Source organism: Rhododendron vialii, chromosome 8a, assembly GCF_030253575.1.
Source record: "Rhododendron vialii isolate Sample 1 chromosome 8a, ASM3025357v1".
Classification (NCBI taxonomy): domain Eukaryota; kingdom Viridiplantae; phylum Streptophyta; class Magnoliopsida; order Ericales; family Ericaceae; genus Rhododendron; species Rhododendron vialii.
In genome coordinates this window covers 2207984-2227671 of record NC_080564.1, presented here as the reverse complement: position 1 = coordinate 2227671, position 19688 = coordinate 2207984, and the positions used below count along the sequence as shown (strand labels likewise).

Here is a 19688-nt window from a genome sequence, read left to right as displayed (position 1 = left end):
GGAAGAGATTCAATTAGTAAAAATATATGGGCCTGGGCCTTCTTCGGTTCTACTCCTATTTAACATTCGGATCCGTTTTGTATGGATTGGGCTTTCTTCGGTCTATTTGGTAGGAGTATATTTACCATCTATATAGTCCAGTAAAATCCATTTTGTAAGATAACACATGTTTTTTTGTTCTCTCATTTTTCGGGACAATAGGATTTTAGGAGTAGTTGTTAGTACAAGTTAAATTACTACAAGGGTCAACCTCCTGTTTACAGGAGTCGAACCCCTAGACCTGATGCCCCAAAGGAGCATTATGCAACCATTGGGCCAATTTGAGACCCCAAAAAAGTCTCACATCGGAAAATTTGGAAAATGTAGAATGATATACAAGGCTTTGCAAGTAGCTACTGTATAACTTAAAATTAACCTTTTGAGCCATGTGGTTAGCCTAAGGGGTTAGCAGATCAGTTGGCGCGGGTCGTTAACCCAGGATAAAATTTGGTTAAATATTGTTGATTGATTTCTCTCCATTTTCCTATTTCCATGGGGTTTGGTTAGGTTTTTAGTACAAGATTAATAATGGAGCGTCCAAAGAAAATATTGGGTTGAACTCTACAATTTCTCGAATTCGTATTCTATGGTTTAGATATTGGCTGAAACATTCAAATTTTTTTGGCCATAATCTATTTCGTGGAACTTATGCATAAGAAATTATGTTTCAAGAATTTTTAGACTCTGAGTCTGTTTTATTAGGTTAAACATTTGATAACACATCGTCACCTACCTATTCAGAGTTTCAATGAATGAAGGGAATTACAGATTATATCATCACAGCATAACTAGCGTAACTTATTCAGTCTTAACACCACCATAGTCAATCTCCGATGCAGATAATAGCATGACAACTAAGAAAAATATACGTTTCAATAATCTGCTTAAATTACAATGTTAATATACAGAAAAAAATACAATTACACCAAAGATACAAATTCTCCATTATTCTAGGGTAAGACTGAATTATGCATTACCCTCTACAACAGCTATGGTTAGGAGTCAAATAATGTGGTCATTTTTTTTTTTTTTGGAAATAATAATGAGGTCATAAAGTTAAGGGGAAGGTGCAATATTTTGCACCCAAATGCTACAAATAGCCAAAGCTATGGTAATGCATGCCCATATCTTGTTCAAAACACCACTAGAAATTCTCCCTCCTATCCTTCCAACAAACCGAGTTTTCGCCGAACCTCCTTCGGCGGCCGGAGCTCTGTCTCTTGATTTTTCATCATCCAAACATTCCCCGAAGCACAAGAAATAAGTCCAAAGGAATGCAACGACGCCGATGGCAGGGCTCATTGTTTTCCCCCATAGCTTCATGATTCCTTTGCTTCTCTTCGAATTTTCCGATGAATTTCCATTCTTGTGCTTTGTTGGTGAGTCTGTTTTCGCCGATGGGTTTAGATACACTTTGACAGTTTCAGAAGGCACTGTTTGGTGGAAGAATGTCTCGGATACTTGTCGAGTTGAAACCAACATCCCGTGATTCACTTCGATTTTCTCATCAAATTCAAAGTCCGGCGAGCTGGATAAGTCATCAACTAGAAAGTTCTCATCCGGGTTATCGTCAGTGAATCCGAATGGGAAGTCATTTTCATCTCTATCGTTGGATTCGTCGAAGTTGTTACGATGATCCATTGCCCCTGCAACCAATCTGTTATGTTAGAGAACGAAACAAAAACGTCGACAATATATGTGTATGTAATATGTATCCCTCTGTGTCCGTATTTATGGACCTTATGGTATAAAAATGAAAAGGAAATATGAAACATGTGGAATTTTGGTACCTTGATTCTCATGGCCTTCTGTTGTCTGAAAACACGAAATGTTTTCTATCAGAACACTCTTGAATTCATCCGAGAAGCTCTGAAAAACAGAACAGAAATTCACATTAGCATTCTAAATTGAACATATCACCAATGTTTTCTCCTATTTAGTACTCCAGCAAATTACCTGATCCCAATAAGCAAAATCTCTCCTTTCTATTTACATTCTGGTGATACTATATGTTAAGCGACTATATTAACTAGGAGTGCCACACACTATTTTTTTTTTTTTGGATAGTCCTAGGGTGGGCCACATGTTCGCGCCCAAGGACCATCCAATAATCAGCTATCCGGGAAAACATATCATTTTTTTGTAAGTTCTTTTGGGAGATAACATGATCGCGTGCAAGTAATTAGTACCTTGTCGAGATCTCTGCTAGACATTCCAACCCATCGCAAGTTCTCCGCCATTCTTTCAGTCCTGAATCCCTCATCCAACCCTCCAATCTCTATACTCGTGGTATTCTGATCTTGGTCCCCTGACCTCTCCATCAATCTTGGAAAATTAGTACCCAGGCCATGATGATCACCAATTTGGTGTTCAGAATAAGGTTGGAACGAAAAATCATCACTAGGGGCATAGCTTCCACCCCATGTGTCTTGATTAATCAGTTGCCGAGAGGCCTGAGCCACTGATAGAATTTCCTGCAAAACGTCACCGTGACCACTGGCAGGGGTAGAACTGGAGTATTGCAGCATCCTCGGGTCCGGGAAGCCGCCGGTGGGGAAGTCGTGTACTTGCAGCGGTGGTAGGGAGAGCTGGTGCTGCAACCTTACACACTCCAATGCTATGTCGACCTGAAAAAAAATAACAGCAGAACATTTATCAGATTCAGTACGCTAACAATTCTACACAAACAGATTTTCAGTACACAATAGTATTTGATAACAATGAAGTTGTTCTCTTTTTATTTGGAAGCAAATTACTGTTGAGCTGTGAAAACTGTTCTCGCTGACGTCGCTGAAAATCCCGCCCGGGTGGCCCGTGCCAGGATGAGCAGTGGCGATCTCAGTAATTTCCGTCCCGAAAGAAACCCATTTCCGCCCGGGTGGTCATCAGGGCGCTAGCACGCTACAACTAGCCTAGTACACAAAAATTTACTGCCATGTGCAAAAGTTTGTGGCCAAGTGCAATAGTTTGCGACCAAGAGTAATAGTTCATTCTTCCCTCGAAAGAAGTAATGAAAGGGAAGCCCCTCGAAAGATCTTTGCAAAAGTTTGTGGCCTGGTACACAAAATTTACGGCCAAGTGCAATAGTTTGTGGCCTGCCAGCATGGTACACAAAAATTTACGGCCATGTGCAAAAGTTTGTAGCCAGGTGCAATAGTTTGCGACCTGGTAAACAAAAACTTGCGGCCAAGCTAGCATTGTATTGGGAGCCATTCAATGCGTGTCGTCGGTACATTCATAAGACTCATGTGCATCGGACGGTTTTGAATACATTTGTGTCCAAACTATTATTAGGAAAAATATTATACCAGTTATATTACCTTGGATGGAGAATTTGGAACCATCCCATAACTTGGAAAAGATGGATTTGAGAAGCCAAATGCATCCTCTGATAAGTAGCGCATCCAATTCCCATCAGTACTAGCACCGCCGCCGCCGGCGTTACCGGTAGATCCATGGATGTTAATGTTGGGTACTGAGCATCTGTCCATTGGGAATTGATGGTGATCATAATTCTCCAGATCATCACACGATCTTCCCTCGGAATACAGGTCTACACTTGAGGAGTGGTTGCTGGATATCTGGTTAGAAGATGAGGCACCATAGTATTGCTCTCCTCCAGTCTTTGGTGCAGTTATTGTCTTCTTGAATATACGGCATAGTGCATAGGCATCCTGCAGCCAATCCATAATCAAAGGAGATTACTATATGATCAGTGCCTTGAAATTTTAGTAGTAATGTTTTTTTCTAAAGAACTTTAATTCGTTGAGAGGGAGGATTCATGCTGTGGTTCTTTCGTTTCAAGTTAAAAAATTCAACTCAAAAATTCGAAAAGGATAATTCGGTGTGTTTCCGCTAAGTTAAATGAACTAAAGAGATTAAAATTCACGTTTCACGGATTTCTAGACAAGTCATTCTCCTCATGTACGTCAGCTAAAATACACACAAAAAACTCAAACTTTCCGATGTGGGAAGCCAACCCGTTATGCATGCCCGAAAGCCTCATCCATCCTTTGGATAGGTCCAATGTTAGATATTACTTAGTAAATTTAAGAAATATTTAACAAATCTAAACTATTAATTGTCAATATGTACTATCCATATTGGGTTGTACACGTTTGCAAAGGACTTTTTCAATTGCCACGACTAGAGTAACCAGAAAAATCTCTATATAGAAGAGAGTGCATGAGAGAGAGAGAGAGAGGTATTACCTGCAAGCCTGACGCAGTTTGAGACTCGCACTCTCTCTCATCAAGCCTATATTCATGCATAACCCAACCCGTACGTGCCCCATGAGGTGCTCTCCCTCTGTAGTAAACTAGGGTTTTCTTCATCCCCACTGCCCTCCTCTCCGAGTTCACTTTCCGATCCTTCCCCGTGGCTTTCCAGTAACCGGCTTTCGTTGCGCGGTTAGTCCTCGACCCGTTCGGGTATTTCCGGTCTCGGGGACTAAAGAAATACCACTCCAGATCCTTGCTTGGCAATAATGCTTTTCCTGCACCAGTTTCGAATCTCGTTAAATGAATTCATACGAAAAAATTGTGTAGTAATCGGAAAGTTTCATCATACGGATGTTAATATATCAGAATTACACGACAGTCACAATTTTCAAATTGTAAGCCACGATATTGGCTTATAATACAGTGCTAGGGCCATAAACATGTGTTGTGGCCAACTTATGTGCATCTCGATTAATTGGTCAGGGCCATAAACACTTTGAATACACATTGTACCATTATGTTTTGAAACATTATACCGGATCGGCTCGAGAATAGTTAAGACTTTTCATTAGGGTTTTAAAATATGTTTATGCAGCTCTTACCAAATTGGGAAAAGGAAATTAATGCATCCATTAAGTTATGTATGGTCATGAATTATACCTTTCTTCGTACTCACTTTTTAATCTTTTGTGTTATAGGTTTCTTCATTAATATATCATATAGTATTTATTTGCAGATATATAGATGTACATCACGTCTATAATCAATATATATAACCCGATTCATATGTGGACTTATGTACAGTTTCTTATATATCGCAGTATCTGGCTCAATGAACCAAGTAATCAGGGCTCAATCAAAGCATAAGCTAAACCACGCATGAAATGATCTAATGTAGAAAACCCGGGATCCTGCTGACCTCAAAGGTTAGCATGTGTGTTGTCTCCAATCTGGACCGTCCATCTCGACAATTTATGGTCCAGATTTAAAAAAAAAAAAATCCCTGGAAGAGTTTTTTTTTTTAAAATGTAAACCATTTAAAATACTTTTGGACTATCTAGATGGGAAAACAACACACATGCTGATTGCTGACCCTCAAGGATCCGCGTTGATAGAAATGTGGTTGAAAGCTCTATTTCTGGAGTTCCTAGCTAATTGCCAACTAGCTCTCATTGTGCCAACCATACAAGGTTAACATACGGGTGGTGGACGAAGGATTTGTGTCTAGCAAGGGCCCGAATAACTTGTATTTTCAAATTCGTAATAAATAATATATTTATATGTATATATTACTACTTGCAAGGTCCGAAGAAAAGATGATATCACATGTACGTGTATAGCCGCTATTTAATTTTATACATTCAATAACCTATAAAATGATTGATAACTTGAATTTTTTGGAATTTTTACCCACACATATCGAAATTTTAAGAAAATTTTCCACTCAAGGAATTAACTTGTAGGGCCAATAATCCCAAAGAAAATGTCTTATTTAACCTGAAAATTAATACAATTCGCTAGAATATTTAGAATTGTACAGGACCAAACACGAGATATACCTGGTAAGTCCCACGGCTCGCACTTGTAGAGATCAACTTCGGGTATGATCTCAAGCTCGATTTCATGGCCGTTAATCTTTCTCCTGAGGTAGTAACCCACCAGTTCCTCGTCCGTCGGATGGAACCGGAATCCCGGAGGCAATGAAACAGGTGCCATATACGGAGTATATATATTCTCTCCTTCCTCCTCCTTCTTCTCCTAACTTAAAAATTCTGATCAATCTTTGTCTAGTCAATTGAACTCTAACGAAAAGGTGGGACCAGCCTCTTATCCAAAAAACAAAGAGCTAGACCAGCCTTTGAAATTAAAATCAAGAAGCTATATGTACAAACTGCACAATAAAAGACACAAAAAATTTAGACAGTTATTACTCTTGGCATATATATGATCTAATCATTGGAACATGCAGAGAGAGAGAGAGAGAGAGAGAGAGAGAGAGAGAGAGAGACCTTGGAGAGAAGATGCAAAGAGGAGAGAGAGGGAGGGAGAAGTGGGGGGGGGTTGAGGGGGATTGATAAGGACTGAAAAGAGAACAAAAAGAGAAAGGAGGGAGGAGAGAAAAGCAAACGAGGGGGAGGCTGCCACCCCCGGCCCCCCTTGCCTTTTATAACTTTGAAATTGCTTTTTGCCCCCACATAGCAGATATATAAAATATTTATACTTTTTATGATGCTTGTTGTCTTTCATTCCAAGCTCTGTAGAATACGGAGTATTCACTAAAATCCCCAGCAATATTGTTATGTAGTATTCCTGAAGTATCTTGTAACATCGTCATGTAGAATTCCCTGGTTGAATGACAAATATTCTCAACACAAACAAAATAATGTGGGTGATTTTTATTCTTTCGATGGTCGCGCGGGGTGTCTGAGTCTATCTACGATTTTACGCGATTTAGACAAATCATCTCTCCAATCCGATCAAAGAAAAGCCATCCACGTCTGGAACTTGGAAAGCGAGAAGAAATTAATTTATTGCGGCTTGGTCCCAAGAATCAAATACTGGTCAATTGTGTGGAGAGCAAACTGATTAACCAACCGAGCTAACCTCGGTGTATTTTTGTACCAGTACTTGTGTATTTCACCCCATGCACTTTTCCAGCTTTAATACTTTTTTTGCATTTTATTAATTAATGATTATTTCGCAGAATGTTTTATGTTTCTTCTGTCTCCGATTATGCTATGCTTCTTAATCGTCCTTTCTTGGAATCCGAGCTCCAGGTGGTCACACCTGATTCGTTGCATTACCGACAGGTATTTCTGTTGAGACAAGGATCTTACGTTAACGAGAAACCGTTGTGTAGACAACGAATTGGCGGCTGGGCCTTTTCATCTCTCTCTCTCTCTCTCTCTCTCTCTCATGATCATTTCATCAAATTACTAAAGAATGTTCCTCTGTCTCTCTCTCCCTTCTCTCTTTTCAGTTCTTTGGATCACCCCCAATCTAGAGAATGTTCCTTTCACATAATCAATTGACTGGTAGCCAATTCAACTGCCGGTCCACCGACAAAAACTCTCCCTTTTCTGCGGGGCATCTCTTTTTCACAAGAAGTTTTTGGGTGTCGAGCGGTACCACACACATGGTACTCCGTCGGCGATCCAGCCATCTAAACGTGATTTAGACAGTCCAAATGTTAGACGGAGAGAGAAAAAGATCAACATAGTTGGCATCGCAATTTGATCGTTTAGTCGTCTAAGAAAAATGGGCTTTTCCATTGTATGACAAGATTTAATATTTCATAATGATCGCGCACCCATAATGCACGAATATTGTTTTATCACTAGTGATTACAAATTGATCCTGGAACACTGTCACATAGTATTCCACAAACCTTCCTCACCACGTATTGCTATTGGTATGGGCACACATGGGCCGGGGGATCCTTCCTCACTCAATGTTTAGGGTCAGGCCGCAATGAAAAATTTCTTGTGAATATTCCTTAGTCTCGGCATGAATAATGGCTAGTCTCTGACCAAACTAGAGAGAGAATTAGTCGAGATGCATGTAAACTGATCCGGATACCCGCCGAACCCAAAAAGAAAAAGTTACTTAATGACATGCTAGTATCCTTTATTGAGTTTTAACTTAGCAAAAGTAGGGTAATGGGATCGCTTGGGATCTCCCTTTAAAAAGGGCATGAGATAGTAATTAACTCCATTCTCACTTGGAAAAAATTCTCAACTCAAGCACTTTTACAATCACTTACAACTAAAGCAGCAGATAAAAATGAACATAAATGTGTTCTAAGTGTGTTTTTTGTTTGTTCAACTGAAAGGTTGATAAGGTGCTCCAGAACTTGTGATGCTGGGGGCCAGCTTTTGCCACGTGAGTTAAAAAGTTTCGACGTGGCACGGCAGGATCCCTTGTGTGGTCTTTATATTCCTCTCTCCCTCTCACACTTTTCCTTTTCATCAATCCATCTTTTTGTGCTTTTCCCCTTTTCTAGGGTTTACGTTTCTTATTCATTCTTAATATAATTCAGTATTGTTTTTTGTTTTCTCTAACCGGATGTTCGGGTCAGTTTACGCATATCTCGACGAATTTCAGAATCCTGAAGTTAAAGGTCGGGCAAACCTCCTGTGACCTTTTAAGATCTGAAATGTTTGATTTCCATGGTATTCGAACTTGAGGCATTTAGAAGAAGTCTTTTAGTTGTTTTCTCTTACTCACTTGACCAAACCCGTTCACGTATACCTATGGAGTATAATACTTGTTTAAAACTTTAAATTCATTGATCTCACAATTCGCATAACTTCTGTCAGGCTCAGGTGTGTGGATGGATCCTTTGGTTTCCATTACTTATTTGTAAAGTTGATAAACAAACTGTATAAACAAGTTAAGGTGCACTTCGTCCCACGTCGGAAGCTCCATCCGGAATTTATATGGATAATCTTGGATATACAACAAGTCATGTAAATTACTAATACTTCCTCCATCCCAATTTAATTGTCCCTCGTTTCATTCTAATCGGCTAAAAAATTAGTTATATCTTAATAAATCCGTAATGAATTTCATTTCAAATATAGATCTTATATGATAGATCTCAATTATTTCTATAGGACGGAGGGAGTACAAATTTGGACTTGAGCATTTTAGGTCATGTTGTGAGTCTCCAACAAGTTACTAGACAGTGGTCTACATGAGACGTGACACAAACAGTAGATCGTTCGAAGTAAAAGTCATTACTAAATTTACTTTTGTAATCTTTATCTGCCTTATTATCCACGAATTCAATTATCCCCAGCCAAAGGTAGGGATTAGTTGTAAAACAGAGGGAATATAAGTCAAATGGAGAACAGGCAATATTTGGTTACCACAAAGCCAAAGTTCAGCATTAATTCCAGCCCATATGTCAATTCACATCCATGCTTGAACATCAGGTCTCTGCAGGACATGCCTGCTGCAACGCCACTGCGCCGACACACTGGCGAAGTACGCAACGGTTGATCTTGAGGGTCTACATTTTTATGCTTCTGTTCCGGAATGTGTTTCATCTTTGCTAGACATGGATTTGGTAGGGATCAAGTACTATATTACCGGAAGAGAGAGAGATATCTATGAAAAGTGTAAAACTATACAGTTCGATGAAGTAGGCAAGATATGCTCCCTATGAACAAGATGAGGGCCAGGTTTTTTTTTTTTTTTTTTACACCAAAAATCACTCTCATCCCCTCTCCAATCACTCTTTCCTCTCCACCCACATCGTAAAAGCCTATTAACAGTCAACGCAATATTTCACACAATAATCTACAGAACATGTTCACGTGGCACTGTCTCGTTAGTGTTGAAAAATACCATCTCATACAACCGCCAACAAACCGTGCCACACGAGCATGTCGTGCACATCGTTATGCAAAATATTGTGTTAATAGCATTACTAGGCAACAGTAACTAACTTTGAATCACCATCTTCCTTCTTACTTCACCATCCACACTTCCACCATGTGGATTTAGCAAGACTCCACCATATGAACCCATATCTGCTTTGGCCCCAAGAAGTGAATGATTTTATAGTGTGGAGGTAAAAAGCCAAATCAGCCACTGGTCTCCCATGATATTAGTTTGAGCTTATGTTTTACTCAATCCCATACTTCTGGTATACTGCTAGTTCATTCTCTTCCCACCATCTCTCTGCTTCCTTCGCGGTGAATTTCTTCCGGCTGCAATTACACAATTCCAAGGCCCAAATAGTCATTCCAAGTAGATTTAGAGCTCCAAAGAGTTTGGCTTACAATAATGTCAAATCATATGAACACCGATGGAACTAACACAAACACATCAAAACTAACCATGCCTGTTGGTGAAATAACAGTTTATTTTCTTAGGTTTTATCAGGAATTCCTGATACCTATTTAAAAGCTCCATCCCAAAGGAATCTGATTTTAACGCTTTAGGGTTCTAACATTAAAAAGACTAGAGCAGGGATTTCTAGGAGTAAATTCGCGTTGTTTTGATCTAGTCGTTGAACTCAATTCTCTGAATTCATGCTTAAATACTCGTTCTTTTGTTTTCTTCATATTTTCGTCAAGTATGTGTTTCAGGCGTCCAAGCGTGTGTGATAGTGTTTGTGCTTCTTAGTAAATAATAGTTTGCCAACTACAGAATAAAGCATTTTCTTCTTTTTTTTCTATTTTCAGTCACTTAAAAAAAAACTTTTTCCATACATGGCCGGTAATAAACGGAACATCATAGTTATAAGAGCAAATTTTCGTAGTCGTCCCTCTAGTTTTACGATTGTCTCAATTTCGTCCCTCTAGTTTCAATTGTCTCAATTTCGTCCTTGTAGTTTGTTTTATGTTCCAAATTGGTAAAATCGTTAACACCGTTAATGAAACTAACGGAAAAAATATGATTAAAAAATTAAGTGTTCCAATTTTCAATCCGGTTGAACCGGTGCGAAGATCTTATTTTTTTGATCATTTTATCCTAGATGGTCGTAATGAATTTTTTGCTCTAAGGTCTTTCAACAAGCACCCGAAGACTCGTTATTTAGTTTCAGGGCTCTCTAAGGGTGCTCATTGGAAGGCCTTAAAGCCAAAAATTCATTATGACCATTTAAAATAAAATGATCAGAAAAATAAGATTTTCGCACTGGTTTAACCAAATTGAAAATTGGAGCACTTAATTTTTTAATCATATTTTTTTCCGTTAGTTTCATTAATGGTGTTAACAATTTAACCAATTTGGAACGTAAAACAAACTACAAGGACGAAATTGAGACAACCGTAAAACTAGAGGGGCGACTACGAAAATTTGCCCTAGTAATAAACTCCCATAGACATAAAAGAGTCGTTATGGATAAATAGAATTACCTGAATCTCACTCGCTTGACGCCCTTCTGCCCGCTTGGCAGGGTAATGAACGTGATATAAACGCCGGGTTCACACTTCTCAACCCATTCATACTTCAAGGGGTTTAATCCATTTTCTACAGAAGCAGTTTTTTCGACAATTGATTCCTCTGCTAACATAGGGCCGCCACGGTAGAAGTCTCCATCAGAAATAGATTGTAGAGTATTGGAGAAAAAGATCTGAGGACCACATATACTGTCAACTTTTTGCCCTTCCAGAGATCCAACTTTGGTCGGCAAACGCGTAGGAATTAACATTGTGTTCGCATCCTTCAGTGATGGGGTATCTATAGGTACGGATGTGATTTGAGGGAGATGAGCACTAACTCGATCTTTGAACTCCTTTTCCGCTTTAAGTTCCTCTGAAGTAGTATGGAGCTGCGACAAATTACAGATACTTCATTTCTCAACCTATGCAAAGATATTTTACTGGTGGAGTTGATCGTTTTTTTTGGTTTTGTCACACAAGTGACAATTAAAATCGACACTGAAGAACTTGGAAGCACGTACAGTTTTTTTTTTTTTTATCAACACTTGGAAGCATAGTTTGATGATACAAGTATGACTTCAGCTCCACTTGGAGCATCTCCCATGGTTCAGTAGCTGAATGACCAGCTATTCTATATTCGAGCAATACATATTTTTCAAAATGCTACGTTTTATCAGTGTTGCTCCAATCTCGTTAGTATCTTTCTTCTGTTTTTCTCTAAAAAACATGCTAAATGGAATTGCTATATGTGGCTCCCGTCATGAGAGAGGTAGAAACAAATGGAGTTCTTGCATTTTTAGCGAAAGCTACACCTAGTGCCAAATTTGGCACAAAGTTCTGCTGTAGGCTGACATATCATGTATTTTACATTCCCAGAGAGGACAACTAGGAACTTCATGCTACAATATAGCTATAACAAGTTAGCAACCTATACAACTTACTGTTGAAGAAGCTCTTTCAGGTATATTCTGCTTTTGAAAAGCCAAATCGAGATCATGGGACATGCAGCATTTAACAAAACAAAGAGAGCAGAGTCGTTACCTTCAATTTCAAAACATTTATAAACTCCTTCGCTGCTTTAGACTTGGCAGCTTCCTCCTTCGCCACAGACCACGCTTCTTCAATTTTCTGTTTACATTCTTTTATTTCCTCGTTCCTTGTCTCACATAGCTTTTCAAGACTCTCAACCTATTAAGAATGAATGAGACTCAGAGATAAAAATCCATTTTCATTTGGACGCAAATGACAGTGGGACATACATGATTACACAAATCCATTCAGATCAGAAGATAATGATCTCATCTCAAAAGGAATAAAAATTGTGGCTCTATCAAAACATCAACAAATGTGTGCACGTTTCTGGTGTACATGCAAAATAGAGTACAAAAGTACACCTTTATGATGTATACTGTCTCATTTTGTACGCGAAGAAGCAAGTGGAACATAGCTTGTTCGTAGCATTCCAACTACAATAGTACTGACATAATACAAGTACACCAACATAATTCAAGTGTATTGCTCTGTGCATAATGGAACAACTTGTAATAACAAGCGCACTCCACTAGAAACTCTCATTTTGTACCAGACATAGCTTGTTCGTAACATGCCAACTACAGGAATCCAAATATCACTTACTAACGTCCCTAAGGCTTTGTTTGGAACTTAGGGGAAGTGAGAGAAAAGAAAGGAAAGTTAAAAATTTTCCCTCCAATTGTTTGGATTGGAGAGAAAGAGGAGAGAAAATAAAAGAATTCAAGTGTTGTGAATAGTAAAATTTCTCTCCCAATTTCCCTCTCATTTTCTTTCCCTCACTTTCCCTAAAAACCAAACAAAGCCTAAATATGCACAACACTAATTACCGTACAACAAAGCGGTTTAAGAGTTATAAGAACCACCTAGCTTAAACTCCATTGCAACATTTACCTCAGTGAGCAAGATGGAGCCAGAGGAATGTCCACCCATGTGAACTACAGAAACAGTGAAGTATGTAATATGAAATATTCGAACTACATATACATGTATATATGTGTTTTTGCATGTATACAGGAGGAATTACCTCAGCTCTCAGCTCGTGAATTTCTTCAATTAGACAATCGTCTGACTCCAAGAAGCTTTTCTGCGCACTCATGGCACTTGAAATCGGAGATTTTGATCCCAAGGGAATCCGTTGTGAACAGACAGGAGTGGAAGAAAGTTGATTCTTCGGAACAGAAACGAGGGACATTGTGTTTTCTCTGTTGATGTTACTAAATGTTACGGGGCAGGAGACTTGGCCCCATCTGGGAAACCCGACCGAACAAGAAGAAACAGTGTCTAAAAGCTGCTGATTTTCCCCTTGGCTTTTCACATTCTTCCTTTCATGCAATTGGCTAATCTCTTTATAAAATTTTCTGGTTAAAACCATTTGACGTGGTGTACTAACTGCCTCTCCTCTCTCTGCACTCTCTTCCAAAGATGCCTTCTTTGCGGTCAAAGTCAATCTTGGACTAGGACTTTCAACCTTTGGCAGCCTATCTGAATGTGTAACCCTCTTCAAGGTGTTGAAGCACGGATCACAAACTCGAAAATACTTACTCTTGGTAGGTGCCAGGTCAGCATTCGTGGCCTTCTTACCACTACATGCATTGCAAAACAAAAGACCACAGTTATAACAGTTGTGCTTCTTCCTCGTAAACCCAAAAGCCAATCCGCACCCTTTGCAAGCCGATTGATCACTACTTGAAATAGACTTGTGTAAGCAAATCGCAGCTGTGAAACTGGACCCACAAGTTACACTTTCTACCTTCCTATCTCTCAACGCCTCCACCAAAGTTGGAGAGTTCCTGTCTTCGGTGTCACCTAATCCTAGTTGCCCATTCAAACCTTTTCCCCATGTATAAACACCCCCACTTGAAGTCAAGGCAGAAATATGATAAGATCCACACGAGATCTCCCTAACGAACTCGTTTTTTATCTTCCCCTGAACGATAGTAATCGATTTGTCTTTGCCATGTGGATCCCCCAGTTGCCCATGCACGGCACTCCCCATTGTGTAAACCTTACCTCTGTCAGTTAGTGCAACAGTCAACATTCTTCCACATGCAACTTGAACAAAATTGTGGTCCACTAGCTGTAGGACACATGCTGGTAAGAGTTTCCTCTCTTGATCAGCGTGACCAAGCTTTCCTTTATCCCCATCTCCCCAGGTAAATAATTTACCACCCGGATCGTCAAACTTACATCCATCAACCATGATTTCCACAACTGCTGCTGTATGCCATGACCCACATGCGACAGATTTCACCGATAAACCCTTGAGAGATTCAATTTGTTTTGGTTGAGATATGGTTTGAAGATTCCCATGCCCAAGAACCCCAAAAGTCCCATCTCCGTATGTAAATAACTTTCCAGAGGCAGATACAATTGCCGTGTGCCACTCTCCACAAGAAACTTGTGATATGATTACACCGTCCAAAGAACCAGAGATTCTATGCGGAAGCCACTGGCTCCTATTATTATCCTCACCACCTAAATCAGAACCATAACAATTGTCTCCCCATGTGTAAACTTCGCCAGAAAATGTGAGAGCGCATGTTTGATATTCACCACAGACAACTGATTTTATACGGACCGCGGACAGTGATTCCACAATTTTGGGTCGTGTAACATCCATGTCAATTTTATTTCCCAGTCTTCCGCTGCTACCGTCACCCCAACAGAAAACTTCCCCTTGTTTGGTAACTAAGGCAGCATGCTTTGTTCCTAAAGATACTTTGTGTACATCTAAAGCCATGGTAGACTCGAGTAATTTGGGTAACAAAGCGTCCACATGCAATTCCTTAGGTTTACAAAACTTATCAAACCCTAACCCCAAACATGCACCTTCCATACGTTCTCCCCAGATCAAGACATCCCTCAAAATGGTTTTCTCTATTTGTGGGGAACCATGAACACGTGTCTTAAAACCACTACGGAGAATCTCAGTATCAGTTTCTGTTACTGTTCCCCTCTTCTTGAGATCATCTTGTTCAACATATGGAGAATTTGGAGTAAAAGTATCCATGACGTTTGGTGCGCTTGGAAGACTGGATTCCGAATAAAAACTATTGGAAGAACATGATAGGGCATCAGAAAAGCACTGCTCTGACATTGACCGAGTGGGACTACCACATAAGCTGTGCACCTTCATATTGGAATAAAAAAAGCATCAGAGTATTGAGAAGGCTGAATATATACATTTCGACATTGTATGGAGGCAGGGAATAAAAATAAAATAGAGCTGGCAGCAAAATGAAACTCATCCTCAAAGAGAACAGAATCTAAACGCCCACAAACAACAGGAAAAAAGAAAAGAAGAAGCAGCTCGGACTAAACTTTCATTTATAGGACCTAAGCGCTTATTGTATTTCATTGGATATCCCATCACCAAGGCACCACATTCTTTAATCATACTGACAACCTTTGGTCCAAGATAACAAGTTCTGGAGAATCACCTATAAGAATAAAATAATGCCGAGAGATTGACACCGTAAAGTTTATGTCAAACACCACCTTATTGTTTCCCCCACTGAAAATTTATGAATTTAGTTCCAATCTCATCCTCCTACTTATAAGATCAATCTACATGGTAAACTATTATTCCTTATTGTTCCAAAAGCAACTGTTAAGAGGATGCAAGCAAGGGACAAGCAACTCAATCATTGGGGAAAGAAACTATCAGAATTCAGAGGAAACCACAACAAACCTCAGAAAATTTGGCGGTCTCCTCAGAAATTCCCAGATTATGTTTCCTTCGCATGTAACTAGCTGGGCTATAGATACAAGATTGTGTCCCTCTTTGGTGTTTCGGAGCACCCAGTAACCTGGAATGGTGGCACCTGGATATTACAGCTCTCAAGCCTAAGCACCAAGAATCAGCCTGTGCTTTGTCCTTGCATATCTGTATAAACAGAAAATAGGGACACAAATGAAACTAAGAATCTTGGAAAGGGACATACTTCTACTTAAAATACGAAACAACAATGTGTATAAAGGACATAGAAAGTCCTAAGGTTACCAGATCAAGAGACTGTTGACCATTCGCATGTACTATCGAAATGGACTGACTTTCTCTCTCTGGTTGAAGTTGCCGCTGAAAATTTGTCTGTCAAAAGAAAAAAGGCATTACAGGGGAATGAAACATTGAAACTGGGGTCTTAACTTGGGGCAACTATGGAGCAAAGGCTAAAAATCCCCATCATTTATCTCACTCACACGTATGCACTAGAAGCATGCACACACCCCTAACTTCATAAATCACTTGACGAAGTAAATTTCATGTCCTTACAGTCTTCTGTCCACGAATAATCTTCATGGTTGAGCTTAGCCGCAGTTGCTTTTCCTCCTCACCAGAATACCAGATCAAAAATTTCTCATCCTGAAACCAAGAAGTGAAGCTTACTCTACATACAAATAAGATTCTTTTCATACTGAAAAGGAACATTAAGTATCTGGATGATGACATTAAAGAGACAGTGACTTGGCTTGAAGAATATTGTGACTTGTGTGACGAACGTCTCCATGAGTCGTACTTCTAATAACGTGGTTATAAATTCGTCCTAAGTATTCAGCTCGAGAGTTGGTAAAAGATTGCACCTTCAGATTTAACTACACTTTAAAATATTAATTCAAGTCAAATTTCTGAAAGACTGGGTTGAAATATCAACTATTAAATTGCAATTTGGAAAACATCAAAAGTTGGTCAATATGCAAGAAGAAGTAGAAGAGAACTATGGATAATGAACCCAAGAAAATGACATCATCAACATCTGATCCAAAGCAAAACTCGATGGGAAAACCAAGTAGTAATAGAGTGAAACCCTGTCATACCATCCCAATGCTCAAGTGTCATCTTCCCTATATGAAAAACTACGAAAATGGCGCTCAATCTCTGATGGAAGGAAAGAGGTGTACAATTGAATTAGGAACTTGAGCACTAACATCTAGCAGAGTAATCGATATTATGCATATATGAGCCAACCATAGAACCGGTAACAATGAAGTGAAGGATGAGTTAGATTTAGTTAGATACTTCTCAAAGATTTGAACTGCTCAAAGACACAACTTTCTTGTTCAAATCCATAGGATATTCTAACGCATATCAAAGAATTCCAAAATGCTTTTGTTCACTCTTTTCTCGAATTTCCTACCGTGGATAGCCTGAAAGGGCAGAATTTCGGCTTCCCTCGTTGCCCATACTTCAAAAGATGGGCGCCCTTCTTTAAAGCCACAAGTGCCTGCAAGATGTTTAAAAGTCATTTGAGAGGAGAATTACACATTGCATCAAACAAAAACCAGATCAATAACAGTAAATTGGCTCCATAATTCATACAAGAAATTAAAAATAGTTCTCAATCTGATAAATGCGGTAATCTCACAAGTGAAACTAGCAGTCATTATGTTTTTCAGATTAAAACAGATTTAGACTCCCTTTCTGATTTGATCAATAAAATAGTTACTGATAATGCAAAATCTTGATTAAACCAAGGTAACCAAGTCGAGAAAACAGAAAGTCTAAGAACTGAAGTGGGCAAACTCAAGCATAGGAATCAAAACAGCTACTTAAGCCAGAGAGCTTAGGGGACCACCATGGTATATGCCTTAACCATGCCAAATGCGATGCTAAAGCGGAATTGGAGTTCATTCACGAAAAGCCAAGTCTCCAAAAGGTTTGCCTGAGCAGTGAGATATTTGCAAAGCCAAATGCACCATTAAAATCCATGATTTGCGAAAAGTGTCTAAGTCTTATTTTCACTTTCGAATTACCATCAAAGATTAAATCTTTTGTTAAATTCCAACTCAAAAGTGTAAAACCCCCCATCAAATGCAGTGTTCTAAAAGGCGGCCTAGGCGGCGGGTTACCGCCACGATTTTCCCCTAGGCGATTTGTTTAGGCACTCGGGGAGGCTAGGCAGCCGCCTAGGGTCTAGACTCTCAAAAAAAAAAAAAAAAACTTAATTGCAAGGCAGCGCCAAGGCGCTAGGTGGTGGGTCGCCGCCCAACTAGAGCCTAGCGCCTTTTAGAACACTGATTCAAATGGCACCACCCAAAAATCTCTGAAGACTTCAAAACTAATATCAGCTTATGTATCTACCCCCAAATTAGACATCCATAAACCCAATAGAATCAACAAGCTCTGCATCTATTGTCTGTGAGGGTTTCTATGAGGGCTAAAATGTCATCAACTACAGGTCTCAACCTATTCAACAAAGAACCAAAACTCAGCTAGTGGACGGTGGGTTTATATAGTCATAGGATTAGTCAAGGTGCACGTATGCTAGCCCGACACCTGGTTATTGGGGGAAAAAAAAAACAAAGAGCAAAAACTATCACACTTGACCTAAAATTGCAGGTTTCCACAACACAATGCACACACAAATCAGAAAAAAAACTAGTAAGAAAATAAAACAAGGTACCCAAACCAGAGTACAAAGCAATGCCTCAATTATGCATACAACCAAAACCTCAACTTATATACATTATATACTTTTTGAAATGGGTTTTTGAAAATTTAGCTAATCATCTCAGATCATGTCACTTCAACTGAAGTACAAAGTATCAAAAGTAAAATTTGGGGTAAATTAATGACAAGGATCTAGACACACATTGTACACAAATAGGAGAAGAGATAGTGAAATTTGATTTTGAAAAATCAAATTTCAGTAAATGGGTGTGCACCTGTTCAACTGCTCTGTCAGAAGGAACTGTTGCAGGGAACTCTTCAGTCATTTTCCAGACTAGTTCATGAGAGAGAGAGAGAGAGAGAGAGAGAATGCAATGACAAGAAAAGTAGCAGACAAGAGAGGCAGTGAAGGGGAAGGCTTTGGTGGCCTCACAAGGGAACCTTAACAAGAGAATGTGTGTGAACCAAGAATTCAAGCTCTGCTTTGCAGAGCATGAGAGAGAGAGAGAAGGGAAGGGGTCAATTAGCCTTTATTTGATTCTCTCTCTTTTCTGCTTGGGTGATTGCGATTCTATTCTTCTATCGGGACACTATTGTTTTCTTGGTTGTTGTGCAAACAGGGGGGAGAGAGAGAGAGGAAAGAGAGTATTATGGTGATTGATTAAACTGATGACTGAAACCCAACCACACGTGTTGTCCATTTATGTACAGAGACAGTCATTTGTTTGTCCTTAATTCCTTGAGTCCTGCTAATGAAGCAATTAAGCTGCAGTGGATCTGTGGATGTTTGGGAGCACTAAATGAAGCAATTACGCAAATTTGCATTAGGCTTGTTTGGCAACCCATCCAGTGAAAGTCAATATTATTTAAATAATTAAATTAACACATTGAAAAAGAAATTGAATTTTTGACCTTCATTTTTCTTAACACTTAAATACCCCTGACCCCATTAGGCCAGAGACCTCTTAACTGTTTGGCAGCACATTCCCAGAATCAATTTTGCCAAAATGCTTTTGAATAAATGATTTTTGAGGGAGGAGTAATAAGTGAACCTAGATTGACAGAGATATGTGAGTAATTTTTATTTTTATTTTTTTGAATATGTCATTAAAT

The 19688-nt window shown here is 39.2% G+C and overlaps 2 protein-coding genes across 2 annotated transcripts; both read right to left on the bottom strand.

Annotated features, from left to right (window-relative positions):
• Positions 1-905: 905 nt before the first annotated feature.
• LOC131298326 (NAC domain-containing protein 54-like) lies at positions 906-6397 on the bottom strand. The gene is made up of 7 exons (XM_058323717.1): positions 6269-6397; positions 5819-6150; positions 4251-4534; positions 3360-3713; positions 2229-2666; positions 1830-1908; positions 906-1685 (listed from the first exon to the last, which is right to left on the bottom strand). Exons 2-7 carry the CDS (start codon positions 5973-5975, stop codon positions 1096-1098), a joined length of 1902 nt encoding a protein of 633 aa, XP_058179700.1. The 5' UTR covers positions 5976-6150; positions 6269-6397; the 3' UTR covers positions 906-1095.
• A 2592-nt stretch (positions 6398-8989) lies between these two features.
• On the bottom strand, positions 8990-19203 carry LOC131298324 (PH, RCC1 and FYVE domains-containing protein 1). Its single transcript, XM_058323711.1, has 9 exons — positions 18851-19203; positions 17323-17409; positions 16461-16550; positions 16191-16277; positions 15879-16073; positions 13212-15317; positions 12197-12343; positions 11129-11544; positions 8990-9976 (listed from the first exon to the last, which is right to left on the bottom strand). Exons 1-9 carry the CDS (start codon positions 18899-18901, stop codon positions 9892-9894), a joined length of 3264 nt encoding a protein of 1087 aa, XP_058179694.1. The 5' UTR covers positions 18902-19203; the 3' UTR covers positions 8990-9891.
• Positions 19204-19688: the final 485 nt, after the last annotated feature.

What these genes read in the sequence shown, in the direction of transcription:
- LOC131298326 (XM_058323717.1), bottom strand. Translation starts at nt 5,975, where the DNA reads ATGGCACCTGTTTCATTGCCTCCGGGATTCCGGTTCCATCCGACGGAC. An exon ending in CGAGCCGTGGGACTTACCAG is followed by an intron (nt 4,535 to 5,818) that starts GTATATCTCGTG and finishes AAACTGGTGCAG; the next exon opens with GAAAAGCATTATTGCCAAGC. An exon ending in CTAGCAGAGATCTCGACAAG is followed by an intron (nt 1,909 to 2,228) that starts GTACTAATTACT and finishes TCTGTTTTTCAG; the next exon opens with AGCTTCTCGGATGAATTCAA.
- LOC131298324 (XM_058323711.1), bottom strand. Translation starts at nt 18,901, where the DNA reads ATGACTGAAGAGTTCCCTGCAACAGTTCCTTCTGACAGAGCAGTTGAA. An exon ending in GCCCTTTCAGGCTATCCACG is followed by an intron (nt 16,551 to 17,322) that starts GTAGGAAATTCG and finishes TCTTGGTTTCAG; the next exon opens with GATGAGAAATTTTTGATCTG. An exon ending in AGACCGCCAAATTTTCTGAG is followed by an intron (nt 15,318 to 15,878) that starts GTTTGTTGTGGT and finishes TCCAATATGAAG; the next exon opens with GTGCACAGCTTATGTGGTAG.